Raw genomic sequence first — 22,871 nt, 5'->3', positions numbered from 1 at the left:
TCGGGTTTGAAGCCTCTTTTATTTGTGCCTCAGAGTCAGTCCGGTGCCCCTGGCATCAGGGAAGGAGGTGAGAGGAACAGTTTCTCTTTGTTCTTTTCTTCCATCCCTTTTGTGTCCCTGCTGAGCCTCACCGGCTGAGCCAGGAAGGCCAGCCTGAGAGAAGGCGGACAAGGGTGTGCGGTGGGCCCCTGCCCCTAGCGGGGTCTGTGCTTCTCTGGGTGGGTGGGGTGGGGCAGGGGAGAGCCGGGGGTTAGCACCATTGGATGAAGGGTTTTAGAGTCAGCCCCTGGCTGGGGGCAGGTGGGACACACGACCACAGAGGGCTAGCAGCAGCTGGTGGGAAGGGGTGGGTGGTGGTGCCAGGGCCCTGAGCCGGTGAGAGGGCTCCAGGGTGCACCTGCCCATAAGCGGGGCCAGGGTACAGGGTCTAGTGTTCGCCCCCAGCCCAAATATTGTACCCCATTTGCCAAGACATCATGAAGGAATCAGGCCTTGCCCAGGCCGGGGGAGGGGGGGAGGGGCGGGGGGGCACCTTGGACACCCTCCCTGATCACAAAAGTGTGCCGTGGGGATGGGGACTCCAACCTCTGGCCGCCCAAGGAGAAACTGGGACCACCCTGAGACCCGGGAGGGGTGTGGGGGGGCTGGGGAAGCCGGGCACCCCGCTAAGTGCACTTGACGCTGAAATGCCGGGGTGAAGGAGGAGCTGGGCCCTCGACGTGCTGGTTTGTGTCTGGGACAAAGCAGCAACACAGCACGTGGGGAGCTCAGCTGCCCCCCTGGGGTGAAGAGCGGAGATGCAAAGGCTTCACGGACAGTGTCCTACAGTGGGTTCTGTGAGCAGAAAAGGAGGACCGGCCAGAAGGAGCGAGGGATGGGGGACACTGCTCCTCTAAGGACCCGGCTCCCCCTCAGGACGGCCTGGCCCCCTCGGACAAGTCTGAGCCCAGGATAGAGTGGTGGGCGTCAGGATACAGCAAAGCAGGGGGGACCGGGCCGTGCGAGCTGCCTCCGGGGCCCTGGCCGGGACAGGTACCCCGCGGCCGCGCCGAACCCCTCCCCGGCTGGTGCCAGGGGCTCCTCTCCGGCCCCGAGGGCCCCGAGGCGGCGGCTCCAGTCTCCCGACCGCGCCCGGCGGGCACGCGGGCCCGAGCGAGTCTGGCTCCGGGGCGGGGCGGGCGGGGCGGGGCCCAGGGGTCCTGCCGCGGGCGCTACTGCTCGGTCAGCGAGAGCCGCAGGATGCGCTCCAGCTCCTCCTCCTCCTGGCGCGCGCGCCGCCGCCGCTCCTCCTGCTCCTGCGCCGACAGCTCCATGGCCAGCCGCAGCTGCTCGTCGTAGCTCCGGAACACGTGGCCGCCCGGGCGCGGGCTGGGCCGAGGGCTGGGCACCGACGCCAGGGCCGCGGGGGGCGCGGGCTGGCGCTGCGGCGTGGGCGGGGCGCTCCTGGGGGCGGGTAAGATACGTCGAGGGTTCCGGGGCGCGCCTGCCCATAAGCGGGGCCGGGAGACTGCGTGGGGGCCCCAGGACAGAGGAGGCGTGGCCACCCTCCGCTGGAGGCGATGAGTCCTGCGTCACCTCCCTGGCTCCCACCCAGTTGTGACAGATCTCTGCCCCTACAAAGCCCATCCTCGCGGCTGACGGTGGACCAGCGCGTGTGGGCATCTTCTAGAACCCCAGCCCTAACATCCTGCCCGGTAAGGGTCTGAAGGCCTTGAGGCTGCTTTTGGAGTGAGGAAAGGGTGGGGGTGGAAGTCGTGTGCAAACCAGTAGGGGTCCCACGGTTTCCTGGGGCCACGAGGGGCCACCCAGCCATTGGTGCCCTCACCCACTGCGACAGGGTCCTGAGGGACTCCGTGCATGTGTTATTCGGGGGAGGGGTGCTAGGTCAGGACAGGCGGGCACTGACCTGTCCTGTCGGCGAGCCTCGTAGGACATGGGGTGAGTGCCCGGTTTGCTGTTGGTTAGCGCCTCCCAGATAGTGACCTGGAGGGACGGACGTGGCCAGTTGGCCAGGGTGGCACGGCTGGCCGCAGTCCCGTGGGGCGGCGCGATGGCGGGGACGCACCTGGTCATACTCACTGCCCGCCTCAAGCAGGCTCTGCTGGATGGCGAACTGCAGCAGGTCGTCGTCGTCGTCGCGGGCCGCCGCCTCCCGCTGGCCGCCCAGCACACTGTAGCCGCGTGGTGCCTCGAACAACGCGGGGGAGATCTCGCAGCCGCGGCACGAGGCTGAGGACGCCAGGCTGGGGGTCAGGGCGTGGCCGCACGCACCCTCCGGCCTCCCGCCTGCGCAGGGAGCCGGCCGGTGCTCGGTGGGGAGGGACGTGCGGGCAGACACGCAGATGGGGAGGGCCTCACTGGTGGAACTGGAGCTGCTGACGCTGGAGGAGTCGCTGCCTGGGGACGGGGTCTCGCTGCTGGGGCTGCCTCGCACCGACGGCACTGGCTCGTCGCAGCCATTGAGGTTCCCGAAGGTGATGCGAGCGTTAAGGATGTGGAAGATTGGGATTTCTGAGGATGAAGAAACAGCGGGTGCCACCACTCACCTTCTCACACCTTAGGCACCCCTAATCTTTACCTCATCTAAGCCCCACCCGCCCCAACACACACACACACACACACACACACACCTCATCTAAGCCCTACCCGCCCCCCGCCCCCCCCCCCCAGCGGCTGAGAGGAAATGGGGCTGGGGTCTCACCAATCTTGACCGGGAAACCAGGCGGCAGGCGTAGGGTAATGAAATCCCGGAGCTTGGCGAAAAGCGCATTGCTGACAGCCATGAGGTCAATGATGGGGGCCACCTGCTCACACAGGGACAGGGGATGCTCCTCACACAGCCACAGCTTGGCCTTGAACCTGCCCCCCCAGATCCCAAGGGGTGAGGGGCATAGTAGAAGCCACGGCCTCCGAGTCCCTTGGGGAGACCCCGCCCAGCCCTCCCCAGCACTATAGGGGGCCTCACTTCTGTGTCTTGGTGGTGAGTTCCATGGGGCGGCCCATGTCCCGGTTGCCAAGCTCAAAGTTGGGGTTGAAGTACTCTTCTGCAGTGATGGCAGTGGGGTTGGCTTGGCTCAGAGTCTGAGTGATCAGGGTCTGTACCACATGAGGGGGTGCCCGTGAGCCCTTCTCAGTCTCTGATGCCAGGCCAACCATTTGGGATCGTGGGCCCCAGAGCCATCCCCCCCAGCCACCGTGCAGCTGACATGGCCCTGGGCAGTGTGGGAAGTGGTTCCACACAGGCCGTGCTGGGCAGGACGCCTCCCAGGCTGCCTTCTGAGCCACATCCACACCCTTCCACACGAGGGCACCCCTGGCACACACTCACCCCATTTTGGGGGCCCCCATGCTGCTCGGCAATTCCCAGGAAGGACTGCAGAGGTGTCTTACAGCCTACAAGAAACGTGGCGTCTCAGAGGACACTGAACCCTCAGCCGTGCCAGCCCCCGAGACCTAGTGAGGAGGCTGGTTCCTGGCAGGTGGGGAGGACTGCTCAGCCACACTAAACACTCGGGCACCTGCATCTGAAGGTGACTGAGGACTCTAAGGGACAGGGACCAGGACCACTACAAGCACAGCGGGAATAAAAATAGGCCTGGGGCTCTGGAGGAACTTCCAAAAGGGTCCAGGTTGGTGACACTGGACAAGAAATACGTGCCTTTGGTGAGCAGTGCTGGGGTATGCATGTGTCTGTCTGTGTTGTCCTTCGGGCACTTCTGTCTTAATTACCTCATTTGGTTCTCCCGTCTTGCTACTTTAGAGAAACTCACTGATGCCCAAGAGTCAGGTGTGGTATCAAGAGGCACAGAGGATCAGTGGCAGGCCCCTGACTTACTGCTTAGGGCCTGGTCCACTGGACGGGGACGGCCAATAAACCGCACACATGACGCTTCCACCCCAAATCCAATGCGGACAGCAGTTACCAGCTGTAGCATTCCCTCCCATTGAGCCCAAACGTTGCCTAGAATCTTCCTAGCTGCACTCCAGGCAGTCACTCTCAATTATTAGCACTCCGCACTTGAACTGAAATGCGTTTGTGTGAATAAACTACCCGGCTTTTGCTGCGATGTCACAGGGAGCACTGATGGAGGGACTCGAGTGGGCGCTGCTCCCTCACACCTCTCCCCATCCACCTCCGCTTCATTACCTTTGACCTTGCCCTTGTGCTGTTCTGAAAGATGCTCTGTCCGCGTCCGGGTGATGAGCTCCACATTGGATGCCCCATATACCTGGGGACAGATGAGGAAAGGGCTCAAAGACAATTCCAGTACCCTACCTCCTGCCCCCAAGGGCATTAGGAACACTTTCTGCAAAGGAGGGTCCACTGGGGGACAGGGGAGCTGTTCGCTCCAATCTCCCAGCCTTTGGGCAAGTAAATATATGAAGTCATTCATCCATTCTCTTATTCATTCAACAAACATTTTGTGAGGAGCCTTTATGTGCCAGGCCCTGAGGCGGACATCAGGGGTACAGCGGTGAACGACCACAACTAGAGACAATCCCCACCCTTTTGAGGTTCACACACTAGTTGAAGAGACAAGAAAAGGGGTAGTTATAACATAGTGTGAGACCCACTCTGGTGGGGGGAAGCACAGGGCTGTGGGAACCAAAAGCAGAGGCCTTAGCCCAGCCTAGCGGGCCAGGGAAGCCTTCCAGGAGGACACCCCGCAGGGCCATGCTGCACGCGTTAGCTCCTGCTTTCACCGGCGCCACCCTCTGGCCCCGTGGGGGTGACAGGGGTCCCAGAGGGACCAACACAGTATCCTCAGGGGTAAAGGCCTGGCTTTGGAGTCAGGCAGCCAAGGTCTCAACCTCAGCTGGGCCACTGATAGCTGAGTGACCCCGTACAGGTCATGTGACCACTCCAAGCCCGTTTCCTCATCAGAGAACGGGCCAATACCCTCCCCCACGGTCGTGGTGAAGACTAAATGGGATACTGTGAGAAAGGCTCAATGAACATATGTGAAACGGGAATAATAATAATAGCACCTTCCCGAAAGGGCTGCTGGGACTGAGTGCGCGCGCGCGCGCATGCGTATTCATACGTCATGCAAATAAAACATGGGGACGGTGCCCTGAACATGAATACAGTAAGGGCTCAATAAACTCTGGCGTCCGCCTCAGTTGCCTCTTAGTCTCGCGCCCTCCCTCCACGCCGCGTTGCCTCGGCACCTCCAAGGCTGGGAGGGGGTGGTCGGGAAGCCCCGCCCAGCCGGCTGTAGGCCAGAGTCGCGGGCTCCGGGATCAGGGGGCGGCGGCCTCACCTTGGCTTCGTACCCGTTCACCATCTCGGTCTTCTCGCTGCGCCAGCCCAGGATGCCAGTCTTGTTCCTGGGGAAGCAGAGTGGTCCAGGTGAGGGGCCCCCCAGCAGGCTGGCTCGAGGCTACCAAGGCTGTGCCCACTCACCTCTCAAAGGAGATGTTCTTGGTGTCGAGCTGTGTGGTGACGACGGGCGCAGTGAGCCGGCTTAGCACCTGCTCCTCCGTGGGCTGGGCGGCCGCCAGCAGCAGGTCCCGGTCCTGCCCGGCCAGGGCCAGCGTCTCCGTGTACACCACGCGGCGGTCATGGTCAATCTCCATGACCACGGCGCTTGTATCTGCCAGCCACAGAACAGCACAGGGGTGTTTGGGAGGGGGGGGGCAGGCAGGGGGTGTCCCCAGCCTTCCCACCTTGCCCCACCTCCTGCCTGCCTGACCTTGGCCCCTGAAGACGAAGCTGCGGTTCCCTCGCTGCCACGTCATGTGGTCAAAGCCCAAGAGCGTGGTATCGACCCGAAGGTTTTGCCCGCTCTTCCACACTTTGTAGGTGTCGCTGGGACAGATCTTAGACACCAAGGGCACTAGGTGGAAGGGAAGGTCAGAGGTGGCTTCAAATTTGCCTGGCCCACCCAACCTAGGCCACCTCGGGGCACGGGGGTCAGGGTCAGCGGTGTGGCCGGGAAAGGACGAGAGAATTCCTCAACTCCCCCCACGTGAATGTAAACCAGTCACTCCGACGTGAGCAACCTGAAGCCGGACACAGGCACGTCCGAGCCGCCAGCAAGTCCCTAGTAGCCACCATTTGTTTTTTTGTTTTTTTGGTTTTTTTAAAAGATTTTATTCATTTATTTGACAGAGAGAGACACAGCGAGAGAGGGAACACAAGCAGGAGGATTGGGAGAGGGAGAAGCAGGCCTCCCGCTGAGCAGGGAGCCCGATGCGGGGCTCGATCCCAGGACCCTGGGATCACGACCTGAGCCGAAGGCAGACACTTAACGACTGAGCCACCCAGGCGCCCCATAGCCACCATTTGTTAATTCATTCACTCAATCTTTCATCCCGTCTTCCAACAAATATTTATTAACCACCTACTGTGTACCAGGCACTATTCTAGTCACTGAGGATACAACATTGAACAAGACAGGACCCCTGCCCTCTGGGCACTTACCTTCTAGCAAGGAGTGACAAGTAACAAACAAACGAGCGGATCCTTACAAAGTGAAGGAAGTAATAATAATGGAATCCAGACAGTGTCTGAGGCAGCATGGAAAAGCTTAGCTAAGGGGGTGGCACTGAGCTGGGAACTCAACGATGAGAAGGAGCCCCGGGGAAAGCACCACGCAGGGGAGCAGCAGGTGCAAAAACCCCGGGGTGGGAGGATGCCCAGAGAGCCCCCCCCCCGGCCCCCTTACCCCAGCTAGTGAACTCCCATTTCATCTCCACGTAGAAGTCCTGGGCCTGGAGAATGAGAAGGAGGGTGCCTAAGTCTGCGCTAGACACAGGGCTCGAGGGCTGCGGTGGGGAGGCTGAGAGGCTGGCGCTCACCTTGCGAAGCTTCTCCAGGAGCACGGGGATGCCCGCCAACCGCTTCACCACCCGCTGGTAGTCCCGGTACCGTAGCACCAGCTGCACCAGCTCCAGGTCCCGGGTACTCACAGCCTCCTGAAGCACTGCGGGGCGGTGGGGTGGGGGGGGGCCACGTCAGGGCAGAACCCTTCCCCGGGGCCCCCGTCCGCTCACCCAGGGTTAGGATTCGAAGCTGGGAGACCCTGGCTGTGGGGCTGGGGTGAGCAGGGGCGCCCACCTGTCCAGCCGCTGCGGTTCTCCCTGCCCACATCTGCACCGTGGGCTAGGAGCACGCGGGCACACTCAAGGTGTCCCAGTGTGGTGGCCAGGTGCAGGGGAGTCCGCCCGCGGGGATCCAGCTGCTCGATGTCCACCTGGAGAAGGAGGGGAAGATGTATCCCTGGTCACCTCTGAGGCAGCCCATCTGAGCCCAACAGCCTCTAGGCGGGTAGGAGCCACCCGGCCGCCCTGCCTTGCCCACCTCACCAGGCAACAGGGGGTGGGGGGGGTGCGGGCCGGTGAAAAGAGGCTGCGGGACAGGGCAGGAAGCAGCTCTGAGGAAGGAAGGCCCTTCCTCCTTTCCTGTCCACCTACGTCCCCTACCTGGGTTGACTCTTCCAAGGCTCCAAACTGGGCTGCCTGGGAAGAGTAAGCCTAGGGTTCAAGGGTGGTCTAGAGAGGCTGTTGGTCAAGGAGGGCACTTGAGGCAGGACCCAGCCTACAGGTCCAAGATCACACCCTAGGAAGGGCTATCAATTTAGATCATTGACATTCTCACTGAGTGAGGCTTAACAGTTGCTGTAATAGATTGACAGGAATGAAAGGATATGTTCATGGTACCATTTCAAACCCATGTCCTTTGCCTGTGGAACACTATGTATTAACTTTTTTTAAATTTTTTTTACAAATCCTATTACTGTTTTGTGAATAGCATGATGATAGTATGAGATTTTTGTCGGGTGATAAAAAACATGTCTGTTAAACATAAATATTTATTTTATTTTTTTTAAAGATTTTATTTATTTATTTGAGAGAGAGAGAATGAGAGAGAGAGAACACCTGAGAGGGGATAGGGTCAGAGGATGAAGCAGACTCCCTGCTGAGCAGGAAGCCCGATGCGGGACTCGATCCAGGGACTCCAGGATCATGACCTGAGCCGAAGGCAGTCGCTTAACCAACTGAGCCACCCAGGCACCCCTAAACATAAATATTTAAAAATATTTCAGGGGGCGCCTGGGTGGCTCAGTCGTTAAAGCATGTGCCTTCGGCTCAGGTCATGATCCCAGGGTCCTGGGATCGAGCCCAGCATCGGGCTCGCTGCTCAGCAGGAAGCCTGCTTCCCCTCTCACACTCCCCTTGCTTGTGTTCCCTCTCTTGCTGTCTCTCTGTCTGTCAAATAAATAAATAAAATCTTTTAAATAAATAAATATATATATATAAATATATATATATATATTTCAGGAGCCTAAGGCCCCTAGCTAAATACAGTGAACTGGCCACATGCATGTAACTCCTCCTCTCCATCCCCAAACTTGATTAAAATGCCAGTCAAAAGGCTTCTACTGCAACCATGATGAGATAAGCTGAAATCATCCTCCCATAAACAAAGAAAACTACTGCTTCAAAATACATGAAATAATTGTTTTCAGATAGTAGGCAACAAGTAGCCCAGGACTGTGATCCCTGAAGTAAGAGAAACAAACAAGGTAGGCCCTATGATGGCTTAGATTTCTACGTGGAAGAACATTCTAGACAGCAATTCAGGGAGGGGAATCTCTAGCAGAGCATGGTAGTCTTGCTGGGAGTTGAGGAGACAGAGAAAGGGGTTCAGGGAGGCTGAGCTAGCAAGAAGTTGCAGGACAGAGTTTCAGGAAGGAGTGAGCTGTGCAAAGAACTCCAGAAATCTGCATGGGGTTCCTCCAAGTCTTTGCTGAATGAATACTAAACTTGGCCTGTGTAGAGTGAAACTCGGCAACACTAGATAGAAAAGGAGCAATAAGCTGGTAAGTTATCAGCAATTCTCATGTCTCAGGGCAAGGAGACATTCAAGCTCCAACCTGCTAGAGTGGAGAGTCCTTGTTGTTTGCCCAGGGTATTCCACAGACACCCAGGAATGGGTATGCCTTAGTAGTAGGGCTAAACTATCCTGAGAGAAAAGGCTCACCTAAATCCAATCTAATAAAGATTAAAAGTAATCTCACAAGGATCCAACTGATTTACAAGTAGCTTAGCTTAGTTGGTCAGAACAAAGCCTAACACTCTTTAAAGGAAGATAATAAAATCCAGATGCTTAATATGATATTTGCAATATCTAATACCCAGTTACAAACTACTAGAAAAACATTACTAGACATGCAAAGAAGTAGGAAAATATGACCCGTAATTGGGAGATATTCAGAAATGATAAAGATGGGGCACCTTGGTGGCACAGTCAGCTAAGTGTCAGACTCTTGGTTTTAGCTCAGGCCATGATCTCAGGGTTGTGAGATCAAGCCCCCAGTCAGGCTCCTCGCTCAGCGTGGAATCTGCTTGAGACTCTCTTTCCCTCTCCCTCTGCCCCTCCCACCTGTGTGCTCTCTCTCTCTCAAATAAATAAACCTTGAAAAAAAGAAATGATAAAGATGGTGAATGGCTCAATGTGCTCATGAGTTTACAGAAACACATGAACACAATGTTCATGGGGAAAGAGTAAGAGATAAGTATAATATCTGAAATGAAAAATTCATTGGATTAGACACTACAGAATAAAAAAAAATCAGTGAACTTGAAGATATAACAACAGAACACATAGAACAGAAATGGAGCACAGAGGAGGAAAAAAGTACTGAAAAACATTCAAAGAGCCTCAACTATCTATGAGACACTATAAGGCATTCTAACATATGTGTGATTGGAGTCCCCAGAGGATAGGATAAGAAAGTAGGAGAAATAAGAAATTTAAAGAGATAACATTATCTCTTTAAAATTTTTTATTGTTATGTTAATCACCATACATTACATCATTAGTTTTTGATGTAGTGTTCCATGATTCATTGTTTGTGCATAACACCCAGTGCTCCATGCAGAACGTGCCCTCTTTAATACCCATCACCAGGCTAACCCATCCTCCCATCCCCCTCCCCTCTAGAACCCTCAGTTTGTTTTTCAGGGTTCATCGTCTCTCATGGTTCGTCTCCCCCTCCGATTTCCCGCCCTTCATTCTTCCCCTCCTGCTATCTTCTTCTTCTTTTTTTTTTTTTCTTAACATATATTGCATTATTTGTTTCAGAGGTACAGTATCTCTTTAAAATTTAAATTTAGGGGCACCTGGGTGGCTCAGTTGGTTAAGCGTCTGCCTTCGGCTCAGGTCATGATCCCGGGGCGGGGGGGGGGTCCCTGCTCAGTGGGGAGTCTGCTTCTCCCTCTGCCTCTACCCCCTGCTCATGCTCACTCATACTCTCTCTCTCTCTTGCTCATGCTCTCTCTCAAATAAAATCTTAAAAAAATTGAAATTGAAAGAGATAACATTATCTTTTTAAAATTTAAAGAGATAAATTTAAAGAGAAATTTAAATTTAAATAGATAACATTAAACATTTTTCCAAATTTGTTTTTTTTTAAATTACTGTAGGGAGTTGAATGGTGGTGCCCCCCCCCCCAAAATATATGTCTATACCCTAACCCCAAGAACCTGTGAATGTGATCTTTTTTGGAACATGGGTGGGGTTTTTTTTTAAGATTTTATTTATTTATTTGAGAGAGAGAGAGCATATGCGTGCATGTGTGTGAAGGGTGGGGTGGAAGGACAAAGGGGAAGGGAGAGGGACAAGCAGACTCTGCACTGAGTGCAGAGCCTGATGCAGGGCTCAGTCTCATGACCCTGAAATCATGACCTGAGCAGAAACCAAGAGCTGGATGGTTAACTGACTGAGCCACCAAGGCGCCCCGGAACATAAGTCTTTGCAGGTGAAATTAAGTTAAGGATCTCAAGACAAGATCAGCCTCGATTTTTTTTTTTAAAGATTTTATTTATTTATTTATTTATTTGACAGAGAGAGACACAGCGAGAGAGGGAACACAAGCAGGGGGAGTAGGAGAGGGAGAAGCAGGCTTCCCGCAGAGCAGGGAGCCCGATGCGGGGCTCAATCCCAGGACCCTGGGATCATGACCTGAGCCGAAGGAAGACGCTTAACGACTGAGCCACCCAGGCGCCCCAGCCTCGATTTTTTTTTAAAGATTTTATTTATTTGAGAGAGAGAGAGAGAGAGCACAAGCAGGGGGAAGGGCAGAGGGAGAGGGAGAAGCAGGCTCCCCTCTGAGCAGGGAGCCAGATGCAGGACTCGATCCCAGACTCTGGGATCATGACCTGGGCCAAAGGTAGCCGCTTAACCGACTGAGCCACCCAGGTGCCCTGAGATCAGCCTGGATTATCCAGGTGGGCCCTAAATCCAATGAGATGTCTTTATAAGACATACAAAGGAGAGATCCATGAAGAGAGAAGTTCTATGTAAAGAGGAGGCAGAGAATGAAGTTATGCAACCACAAGCCAAGAAATGCTTGGAGACACCAGAAGCTGAAAGAGGCAAGGAAGGATTCTCCCCTGGAGCCTTTGGAAGGAGTGGGGCCCTGCTGACTCCTTGAGTTTGGACTTCCAACCTCCAAAACAGTGAGAGAATAAAATTTTGTTGTTTTAATCCACCCAGTCTGTGGTAATTTTTTGCACAAACTAACACAATGATAAACCCACAGAACCAAGAAATGCAACGAATCCCAAGCAAGGTAAACACCAAGAAAACTACACCAAGGTCCATCATAATCAAGTGCTGAAAACTAGTGATAAAAACAAAATCTTAAAATCCTTTTGAGAAATGAGACACACTATGAAGAACACAGGAAATAATGAATACTTCTCAAGGGAAACCATGCAAGCTAGAAAACAATAGAATGACATGTTTAAAGTGCTGGGGGGAAAAATGTTGACCTAGAATTCTATATTCTGAGAAAAATGAAGGGGAAATGAAGATTTTTGTGGACAAACAAAAAAAGCTAAGAGAATTTGTCACCAGAAGACATGCAAGAAATGTTAAAGGAAGTTATTCAAGTGGAAGGAAAATGTTAACAGATGGAAACTTAGATCCATACAAAGGAATGAAGAGTGCCCCAAAAGGAAAATTTGTGAGTAAGTATAAGAATATCAATAAAATATTTAAAACCCACAAGAGTAAAGAGAAAAGATGTTAGCAGATGAGAAATGTTAACGCATCTTTAGAACGTGGAAAGTGGCTGAGGCATTACAACTGACTTAGGGGAGCAGAGGGTACTAGAACCCAAGCATTCACATAGGGGAACCCCAGTGAGTATCAGGCCAGATCACCCTTGAAATGTCCAGAACATGCAGGCAGTGGGGATGGCAGAGGTGTGAGTGAGGCTCAGAGCTAAATACAGGGGAGCTGGTTAAAACTCAGAACCCCTGGCCCCCTCCCCAATCTTGAAAATCTGGGAGATGCCCCCCTTCCCCTCCATAGGATGCCAGGAATTTATTCTCTGTAGAAACTGAGCCTGAGATGCACTGGATTTGGGGACACTGGCCTGAGGATGAGGTCATGGGGCTAAAAAGTATTGAACAGTGAAAGCTCAGTCCCTTCCCTGCCTCCACACCACTGCCCCATCCCACCCCTAGCAGGAGATTGGAGGATTCTTCTTTGGAGACACTAGAGGCACCAGAGACCTCTGGGTACAGATATTTGGGGATCCTACAATAAGCAGGCCAGCTTGCCAGCCAATCATTGCATAGTAGTACCACCCATGCATCAATAAGCTCCACACCCCCATTCTCTTTTTTTTTTTTTTAGATTTATTTATTTTAGAGAGAGCGAGCGAGCATGAGTGGGAGGGGCAGAGGGAGAGAGAGAGAGAATCCCAAGCAGACTGCGCACTGTGCGCGGAACCTGACACGGGGCTCGATCTCACGACCCCGAGATCGTGACCTGAGCTGAAACCGGGTCAGACGCTGTGCCACCTGGGTACCCCTCCACACCCCTATTCTTTTTTTTTTTTTTTAAAGACTTTATTTATTTATTCATGAGAGACAGAGAGAGAGAGGCAGAGGGAGAAGCAGGCTCCCAAGGAGCAGGGAGCCTGATGCGGGACTCGATCCCAGGACCCTGGGATCATGACCTGAGCCGAAGGCAGACGCTCAACCATCTGAGCCACCCAGGCGCCCCACACCCCCATTCTTAAATATGCTCCAACAGCCAAGGGTGACTGGACATTTGAGGAAAGCCACCAACATGAAAGGTACCAAAACATGCAAACAGATGCTAAAAACCCAGAGGAAACACTGTCAATGCAGGAAACAGGAGAAAACTTTCTGGAGGGAAAACAGTAATTGACATCCTCAGAAATATATGAAAAGATAACTGAATTCATGAGACAAAATGGGACATCCCGACTTCTTGCGACTTCTCATCTTTCCCTCGCCTTCTTCACTCCAGCCATTCCTGGACAGCTGCACCTGCCCCAATTCTCCCCTCGTAGGAAACATTACCTCAGTTCACTCCCTTTTTTGGTAAAAACAAACAAACAAACAAAACTTTTGTAACTGTCTTTCTCTCTCCCTTCTCTCTCACCTTCCGTATCTAATCCATCAGCATAGACGTGATCTCATGGGCTCTACCTTCAAAACAGATCCAGACGCTTCTCAGTTTTCATCACCTTGAGGCTACCATGCTGGTGGCAGCCACCCTTTCTCTCACCCGGTGACCCTGTGGTCTCTTCACTCCTCTCTTGGCTCCTTAGGTCTGTTCTCCCCATGACCCATCGCGGCATCCATCATCCTGTGAAATGTTCCGCAGATCCTGACACCCTTTAGTTCAAAACACTCCCAAGGCTTCCCATCCTGTTTAGAACAGAATCCAACAGCCCTGGACATCTCCTTGAACTCATGTGCTCTCCCACCTCTCCTCCAAACTCTACTCTGCTCGACACCCTAGGTGGCCTCGGCATTTTCTCCCTCACTCCGCGCAGGTGGCCGCTCAAATGTCACCTCCTCAGAAAGGCCTGCCCTTACAACCTGTCTCAAATGACACTTGCTATGTATCTATCTGTCGCCACTGATCCTGCTTCAGTTCTCTTCCCACGTTAGATTGCTTGTTCATTTTTTCACTGTCCCCCTCACCGAGACTGTAAGCCCCACAGAGGGAGGGTCCCTGTGTGTTTTGTTCAATGCTACATCCCCAGCCCCTAGACAGTGCCTGGCACATAGCCAGTGCTGCATAAATATTTGTTCAACAAATGCAGAAGTGACTCTATTTAAGGGATATGGGGAAGGGAAGGCAATAACAGGTAAAACGGACAAACCAATAAATAGTCGTAGACGTATATTGTTTATAATTATGGAGGTAAATAACAGAACAGCCTAGAGTTCAAGGTGGCCGCCTCCAGGGAATGAGAGAGGTGGGGGGGGCTGGGGTGAGGACTACTGCCTTTTCATGACAAGCCTCTAACAACAGCTGAATATGTTTTAAAACATGAGAATGAACTCTATTGTCACAAACAAAACATTTTAAATAATTTAAGCAATTTACATAATTTTTATAACTCTCTGTTGGCATTTCTTCATTGTTTATTTTTAATTTTTTAAGGAGGCTCCATGCCCAACGTGGGGCTTGAACTCATGACCCTGAGATGAGGGGTCACAAGCTCTACCAGCGGAGCCAGCCAGGCACCCTCATTTCTTCATTTTTAAATATATTAGGAACCTCAGGAAAAACAAACAAAAACAACAAAGCGTGCCTGGCCCGCTTGGCCCTGTGAGCGGTGACTTAGAGATCTGAGCGCCCCCACCCCGCGCTCCTCTACACCAGCTCCCCACAGAGGAGGGAGAGCACTATTTAGTCTTTCCCTATTATGGGATGGGCGAGCCCCTGGGCGGCCGACCACCGAGGTGGGCCCTGAGTCCTGGGGTGGGACGGGGGGCCCACAGCTTCCGAGCTGGGAAGTCAGGAGTCTTCCCAGGGAGCTGCAGCTGAGCCATCTCAGGGCCCGCCAGCCCGGCCCCAGACCCGCTACTGCTGCTAACAAGGCCCCAGGGAGCGGGCAGGGCACCCCACCCGGCACCCCTAGGGTTCCAGATGCTGCCTGCCTCCCTTCCCCCTCCCTGGCATGCTCCCTCCCTCCGCTCCTCAGGGGCTCTGCCCGCGGTCCCCAGGGCCCTGCTGTTTGCCGGGGCCCATGTGGGCCCCCCCCGCATACACCCAGCCGACCCCCAGAGAAGCTCCCCCAACCCGCCCAAAGCAGGGCCTGCCCTGGAAGTGGCATCTTGCCCCGGGCCCAGGTGGGCAAATTCATTCATTTCTTCAGCAAAGGCCTGCAGCTCTTTCACTGCTGGAATGAAAAAGGTTCCCATGAAACCTAACACCTGGCCCTCCCCACCAGGAGAATGAAATTCTGCACCCCAGCAGGCGTCCGCTGGACAAAAGCGGGGGTCTACTGAGCTTAGGGGCTGGGGCTCCCCGGGCAGAGGGACGCCCTGCTTCTACCCAGGCCCACATCTAGACGCACACACACGAGGAACAGGTACCACAGGAATACCCATCCTACTCCTCCGGCCTCCACGCTCAGGGTCCATGCGCTCTCCTGGGTGTACAGCACCTGCGTGCTCAGACGCCCTCTGGATCTGCAGGAGCCTACTGATGCGTAACACGCGCATTTGTGGCCAGTGAACTCTCACACTGCGTACCCCTTGAGCCCACAGGCACTAGCAGGGTATTTTTCAAACTGGTTTAGCATTAGCAGAATCCTTTTGTTAGATGAAATCTTACAAGGACACACCAAATGTATACAGCTGGAGAAGAAAGGTGAAGGGCCCAGAGCATACAGCCTGGCGTGCTTAGCCTTGGTCTCCTTTCCCTGCTCCTTTGCCTCCCCCAGCCCCAAGGAGGACCACCAGAGGCTGAGGTGGCCACTGCTTCCCAGCCTTCCCACCAGGTAGGCCTGAGCTCACTCAAGGGTCAGGGAGGCCGGATGCTTCCTCAAGCTGAGCTGGGTGGCTGAGGGTGGCACCTACTGACTCTCCTCCCACGCAGCCCCCCTCCAGCCTGCCCCATGCAGCCCCTCCCCTGTTTCCCAGACACACTGATGTTGGGTTTCTGGGGTTTGTGGGTCCCTCTCTTGAGCTTCCCAACTCGTCAGCTGTGGGACTGCCTACTTGAGGGGGAGAGGGGGTCACAGGTGCTCTGGGACATACCAGGTACCTCGGGTGGGGTAGCCTCTGTCTGAGAATCTAGGGCCCCCACAATCCCATCTTGCCTGCTTCTAGGTCAGGAGAATGAACTGAGGAAATCAGGGAGGAGGACCATGATGGAGGCAGCCCCAGGAAGAAAGAAAATGATTCCTTAGGAACACAGTCTGGCCCCCTCCAGAGTGCCTGTTGCCAAGGGAAGAAAGAACCCTGCTCCCCTCAGCCCTCCCACAGGGAGCTCTGCAGCCTAACCTCCACCTCCTGTCCCCCAGGGAACACCAGGGACTTGTGACTCAAGAACACAGCCAGCTGAGCCAACCTCACAGCCTCATCAGCCAAGGGGAAACCGGCACATCCACTGGCCTACAGCCCCCTGCCCCTCCTGGTCTGGCAGGGCGTGTGTGTGACAGGAAGCAGGGCGCCCAGCAACCACATCCTGCTGGGTGCCAACTAGGGGTGGTCATGGACCCTTCCCTTCACCAAAACACCTGGTGAGCACCTCCCATCTCCCCACCGCTCCCTGCTTCCAGCCCCGAAGAAGTGCTATAGGGGTGAGGGCACTGAGCAAAGCCATCGAATCTGCTCTGAAGTCTGCCAGAGCCAAGCCATCCCCCTCCCCAGCCTGCCAGCATTGCCAAGCCTGCCCATGGGAGGGCCTCTGCAGGGCTTTCTTGGAGTGCAGAAGAGGCAGCCAGGGAAACCCAGCTGCTGTGTGCTTGAGGAAAGCTTGGATGTGTTCTGGGACAGTGGGTGCTAGGGGCACCAGAGGTCAGGGAACCCCTGCTGGGATGTCTAGGGTCTATAGGGTTTCATTATGATATTAGGTGGCTGCCCCCAGGCCCATCCCCGGCAGGAAAGGGCTGGGTAGGGCACCTTCGGCTCTCCCTGGGGGCGCCTTGCCCTAAGGACTGAATAGTGCACATTTTGGATGCAAGGGCCATTCTGGGTCAGTCCTAGAGCGGAGATACATCCAGGAGCCTCTCTCACCCGGACTGATCGGCATTCCCCCTCTTGGCACCCCTGGAGTGAAGGAGAGGACTGGCCTGACTCCTTTGTGGCTGAACAAGGGTTAACTTCAACCAGTGCCCTATATTCCTCCCCCCACCATCCTGGATCAGGGCAGCCGGTGTCCCTTTCAAGGAAACATTAACACACCACGGAAGTGGGAGGGATGGGAAGGTGAAGATAGGGCTGAACCTGGTGCCTAGTTTCTGTGGCAGCCCGAGGGGAAAGAGAAACACATTCAGCAGCCCCAAAGCACTGCCACATGCAGCGGGTTCCCGGGCTCCCCACCCCAATCTCACTCCAGCAAGATGGCTGACTTGAGTACTATCAGTAAGAGAGGCCTATGTGAGAGTCTTTTCTTCTAGGGCATTTTGCCTCTCTCCAATCTCAGCAAGAGAAGAACCAGCCACCCCTCAGAAAAGGGAGTGCAAGTAAGACCTTCTGGAGATTCAGCCACTCGCCTTCTGCCTAACAGTCCTTGGACCAATCATCAATCACCCCCATCAGGAAGTTCCTCTCGTATCAGATTTAAATCCCTCCAGCTGTAACCTGTGTCAGAAGCCTGTCTTCTTTTGCCCTCAGGGAAGGAAAACAGAAAAGAGTCAGAAGAGACTGGATTGTCCGAGTACCCAGCACATCATACTGTATTTCCCCGTTCATGCTCACATCACCAGAACAGGGTCTCCTTGAGAGCCAGGGATGTGCCTGGTTTGTTCATCTTTGTCCCCCAGGACCTACCACTCAGGCCTCGCTTCCTTCGTCAGGGCTCGATGGTTGCAAACCACTTCCTTTACAATGGATAAACAGAGGCATGGTCTGAGGAGCAACTTGGAGTGCCCTTGTTTGAGCAGAGGTGGAATGCAAGTGGACACCCCAACCAGCCCAGAGGCTTGGAGGCTCAGGTCACCCCAACATTTCCTAGGACTGCTCTGCAGAGGTGGATGCTTTGCTGCTCTGAGGGCTCAGTGGTGGACTTCCGAGAAGCTCTCTGACCCTCACCTTGCTCTCCACCTCGCTCAGCCTTTGGGAAGCAAACAGCTCCTCAAACTGAACTTCCTGTGACTCAGGAAGTGGCCCTCAAAAGGCATATTCCCCAAGGGGACAATTCCTGGACGAACCACTCCCATGCCCCCAGGGTCCCAGATCTGGGCCAAGTCTGCAGGCCTCAGCCTGAGGCAAAGCAGGGCGGCTGGGCCCAGCTCTGGCCCCTGCTCCCCCAGCCTGGAGGGTGAGTTGTCCACACCCCAAATGCCCATCTGTGGCCTGTGGCAGAGTTGGGAGCTCCCTGTGAACTGTGCCTGCCTTGGTCCAGAAGAATGACCAGGAGACCCCATCCCTTACCCAGGCCTCTGGGAGGCCACTGCCCAGCCAAAGCTGGCTGACCCACCATTCTCCCTGACTGGCAGGAACCAGGGAGCCCTCTCTGTGTGCAGAACCTCAAATCCTTCCTGTGCCCAGTGGCCCCCTAGCTTCCTCCGCGCCTAGAAGCCAGGCCCCAGCACCAGAGGGCAGGAGAGCTCCTTTCAGCACCTGGACAAGGCCCTTCAGGGCTTCCCCGGGGGAGGGGGATGTCTCTCTCCACTCCCCATTCCAGAGCCGGCACCGGGCTCTGGGGGATCCAGGGGCTCTGCCCAATCTGAGCAAACAGATGTAGCGCTCACCCGTGAGGGTAGAGGGCACTGGGTGGGGCTGGGATGCCTGGGAGTGTCACAGCCGATTCTCTGATCCTTGACCTGTGACCCCCCCTCCCGACGCAGGCCTTGCCCACCTCCGCACACTCACGCGGGAGGTGTCACTGCTCGGCTGCTCCGCGGACTCTCCCACCACATGGAGCGCGGACCCGAGCCGGCATCCCCTCCCCGCAGCCCTCCGCCTCGGCCGAGGAGGGGCACCGTGTCCCCGACCCCAACCTGGGAGGGTCCGGAACACGTGTGGGCCGTCCGTCCGAGCCGGAGGGGAGCGGGCGGGGGCCGCTCCCATCACCCTCTCCCGGTCAACAAGCACAAAAGCCGCGGCTGCGAACAAAGAAGCGCTGCAAACTCGCCGGGGAGGCGGGACAGCCCGCGCCGCGCCCCCTCCCCACACCCGGCGGGCGTGCCCGGCCGTGGGGTCCCCGCTGCGCCCCGACGGCGCTCGTACCTGGCCGGCGCGGACCTCTTTCTCCAGCTCGCGGTGGCGGTTGTGCCACACGAGGTAGTGCAGCGGGTACTTGCCCTCGGGCCCCTTCCTGGCGGAGGCGTTGGCCGGGATCATCGCCCGCTCCTCATGCCAGGGCCGCGGCGCCCGGCCGGGGAGGGGGGACGGCGCCGGAGCCGGGGCCCGGGGCCGCGGGGCGGGGGGCCGGCGCTACCTGCTCGCAGGGCTGCGGCTCGGGCATGTGCGAGCGGCGCCGGCGGGCGGGGGTGGCGCGCCCGGCGCTGTGCGGGCGGCGCGGGCCGCGGGCGTCCTCGCGAGGCGGTGGCGGGCGGCGCGGAGAGGCCCCCACCCGCCCGGGGAGGGAGCGGGCGCTCGGCGCCGCGGCGCGGACTCGCGCCTCACCTCCCACACCCCCGCACACAAAGACGCCGCTCGGCGGAGGGAGCAGGCGCCCGCAGCGGGCGCGGGGGCGCACGGGGCGCGAACCCCGGGGACGCCGCCGCAGGGACGCGCGCCCGCCGCCCCCGGCTCCCCGCAGCTGCATTGCCCGGCCCTCAGCCCGAGCGGCCGGCGAGAGATGCGGGGATGCGGGGGAGAGAGGAGGGGGACCCGGGTGCCCGGGGCAGAGCTTGTGGTAGCTCGGCCCCGTGGCATCATGGGGCATGTAGTCCGCCTCGTGGAACTGCGGGTGGCGGGGGGCCGGAGAGGATCCCGCACTGTCCCCCTCGCTCCAATGAGCGGGTGGGAAGGGAGCCAGGGCTGGCGGGAACGGAGACCGTGTCCTGACGCCGGGTGGGCAGGGGCGCACCCCCACTCACGGGCGTTTTGCCTTTTTGGGGGGAGGGAAGGGGCTACAGGCCTTGCTCAAGCCTTAGAGGGCGCGGGAAGCTGTGGCCTTCAGGACTGAGTTTGGGTCCCAGTGGAACGTGAGAAGGGATCCAGATTCCAAGGAGAGTGACTGATGGGGGGGACTCCTGAGAAAGGTGCAGGACATTAGTACCAGAGGTCGTTGGAGCAACCAGGGATCTGGCACGTGGAACTATTATGTAGGAGTCGTCCCTGCCCTCTTAACAAATTAAATTCCACCTTCCACACTTGACATTCAAAGGGAATGACCACTGAGGCTGGAAGGGCAGTCCCCCCCCCCATTTGCTGTCCTCCGCAAGGACCAGAGTGGGGCTGGGCAGAGTAAGCAGCAGGTGGCAGCTTCCCACCTCCACTCGGTGTGGTCCCCTCAGGAGAGGAAGTGACTGATTCCGAGACTGTGTCCTTCCTGAATAACCCCAGGGCAGAGAGGTCCTTCCTGAAGGGGCCCAGCAGACGCTGTAGTAAAAAGTGTAATTGACTTCTGGGGCTGCCTATTGCAAGGGCTGGAGGGACCTAGAGGCGTGGCCCAGTCCCTGGAGGGAGGAGGGATTGGGATCTTAAACCAGAGTTCGAATTCCTCTTACTAACCGCTTGACCTTAAGCAAATTGCTTAAATTTTCTGCTTTCTCAGACCACTCACCTCTAAATGAGACTCTAAATACTACCTACTGGGGTGAGCTAAGGATAGTAACTGCCCTGGGAAACGGCACATCCCGCCCGCAACCCAGGCGGACTGAGACAGGTGGTGGGACCGGGCCCAGTGCCTTCTCGAGCCCACCCTAGAACAGGACAGGAATTAGGGATTCCATACCAGCCCTACTTAGAACAATCCAAAAAGTGTTTGTGTGGGAGGTGCTAGCAAAAGCTTGCAAACTCTCCGCGCCTCTCTCAGGTTTCTTTGTGTGGTCTTCTCTCCTTCCTCCTCCACACCCTGCGGTGCCAGGCCCAGGCGGGAAAGGATAAGGGAGGAGTGGACTGCCTCGCCCCTTTCTCCAGCCAGGGAGGAGCCGGCTGGCGTCTCCCCCAACCCGGGACCGCTGCCCACCTCTACCACGAGGGGTCAGCAGAGTGTTGTGGCTGCCGCCGGAGTTGGGGAGGGGGCTGGAGCGGGGGAGGGACAACTAGGAGTGGCCGGGAGAATGCCTGTACATTTCCAAATTAAATTGTTTTTAGAACCTGGTCTGCGATTTCTCTTTTACCGTCCCGCTTCCTGAGGTGGCGACATCTCCAAAGGGAAATCCTCAAGTCCTTTTATCCCTAGTCCCAGGCCCAGAAGCTCTGCCGTGGCGGGGCCGGGGGCTTCCGGAACAAAGTTTGGAGAGTGTGGCTCTTCGCCTGGGCCACTCCCAGGTAGTCCCCGGGCCAGCCGGGAGGGGGAGCTGGCGGGTGGGAGGGGGCAACAGGGTGAATCATCCTCCTGAAAAGTGTTGGAAGCTCTGGGAGAGGGGGAGCTCAGCCTGGATTGGGGGACCTAGACCCTTAGCAGCCGGGCCTCTTTGCCGCGCGGCCCTAGACCAAACCCAGGTCGTTTTTCCTCCGGTCTACGCGCTCCAGCTGCCACGTGCTCGAGACGCGCCCACACAGCGGAGAAACAAAGACAGCCAAGCGATGGGGTTGCCAGTAGCCGCCTCGACATTTAATAAATGAAATTCCATAGCTGGGGGTCGATCGGGGGCGAACCGGCGGCCACCGCTCGTGGGCTGTGCGCCAGTAAGAGCGGCCAGGCCGCTCCTGTTCGTCGCCCAGCCTGGGGCCACCAAGCCCACGGACTGACTCCTTGGTGCGGGTGCAGGACCGTGCGGCAGGTGGTGCTCCCGCCGCCGCCGCCGCCGCCGCCGCCGCCGCCCCCCACCCCCACCGCGAGGTATCTTTGCTCGCAGAAGCCCCGCCAGCTGAGCGGCTGGCGGTGGGGGGAGGGGAGGCCTGCAAAAAGATTTCTCTTAAAGGTGCGATTATAAATATACCCCGTGGATCGCGATTTCAAACAAACTTGTCAATCTGGGCTGCAGCAAAAGGCGATGGAGGCAGCTTTGCTTGTATTTCGGGTGGTGTGACTCATGAGCATTACTTGTCTCCCCCAGGGAAGCAGCCTGCCCACCCACAAGTCACTGCTGCTCTGGCACCGCTGGGATAAAATCGACCAACTCCCAAACCCCTGCCCAAGGACTCCCCTCCTTCCCCCCTTGTTACTGAGGACTCCCTGCCCCTTGGGAATCTTCCCTTGATTCTGTCACCACTGACCTGGCCCCCAGGCCTGGTCCTAGCCACCCCTGCTCTCTCCCCACAAGCAAAGTGCTCTTGGCATTTTGCTGCTGCAGGGATGGGGGCTGGGTGCACGCGGGGCACACGTGTATGGGGGAGCATGCTCAGTGCAGGGGTGCACCCACGTGCGGCCTGCGCCTCCGCTTCCTGTCCCCCCACCTACGCCGTCTCCGTGTGAAGTCTAGGAAGAAAGGCCACCATAAGAAAAGGTCCCTGTATGTTCTATGCACACGCCCTGGACACACAAACCTGCGGTGGCCCAGAAACACCGTGGAGACGAATGCAGAGTGGATATTACTGCACACAGGCACAGTGGTCACTCCTCGGGAGGTCTTTAAAAACTGCCCAGATTCTTCCCTCTCGGGATGGAAGCATGGATGAGGTATAGATGTATTTTTAGCTGGGAGGCAGGGGAACACCTGGGCATCCATATTGTTGGCGTTGTGCGTAATCAGCAAGGATGTGACCACACGCACACCTGGACACACATGTGGATGCACGGGGGGCCAGGTCGCACACCTCACCTCAGCCAGACATAGGCGGGTACCCCAAGCCAC

General features: G+C 56.5%; 1 protein-coding gene across 1 annotated transcript; it reads right to left on the bottom strand.

Moving 5' to 3' along the window:
* Positions 1-19,547, bottom strand: ANKRD13B (ankyrin repeat domain 13B). The gene is made up of 15 exons (XM_006734536.2): positions 19,189-19,547; positions 7,064-7,199; positions 6,805-6,929; positions 6,672-6,717; positions 5,697-5,840; positions 5,408-5,597; positions 5,265-5,331; positions 4,148-4,229; positions 3,329-3,393; positions 2,966-3,096; positions 2,702-2,859; positions 2,359-2,511; positions 2,066-2,229; positions 1,907-1,983; positions 1-1,443 (listed from the first exon to the last, which is right to left on the bottom strand). The coding sequence occupies exons 1-15, from the start codon at positions 19,300-19,302 to the stop codon at positions 1,212-1,214; spliced, it is 1,884 nt and encodes a 627-aa protein (XP_006734599.1). The 5' UTR covers positions 19,303-19,547; the 3' UTR covers positions 1-1,211.
* Between the last annotated feature and the right edge of the window lie 3,324 nt (positions 19,548-22,871).

Source organism: Leptonychotes weddellii, chromosome 15 (assembly GCF_054177405.1).
Source record: "Leptonychotes weddellii isolate Sample4059 chromosome 15, ASM5417740v2, whole genome shotgun sequence".
Classification (NCBI taxonomy): domain Eukaryota; kingdom Metazoa; phylum Chordata; class Mammalia; order Carnivora; family Phocidae; genus Leptonychotes; species Leptonychotes weddellii.
Note: the sequence above shows the minus strand (reverse complement) of the source record. Positions and strands in the feature narration are given on the sequence as shown.

What these genes read in the sequence shown, in the direction of transcription:
- ANKRD13B (XM_006734536.2), bottom strand. Translation starts at nt 19,302, where the DNA reads ATGATCCCGGCCAACGCCTCCGCCAGGAAGGGGCCCGAGGGCAAGTAC. An exon ending in AAGAGGTCCGCGCCGGCCAG is followed by an intron (nt 7,200 to 19,188) that starts GTACGAGCGCCG and finishes CTCCTTCTCCAG; the next exon opens with GTGGACATCGAGCAGCTGGA. An exon ending in TGGTTTCCCGGTCAAGATTG is followed by an intron (nt 2,512 to 2,701) that starts GTGAGACCCCAG and finishes CTTCATCCTCAG; the next exon opens with AAATCCCAATCTTCCACATC.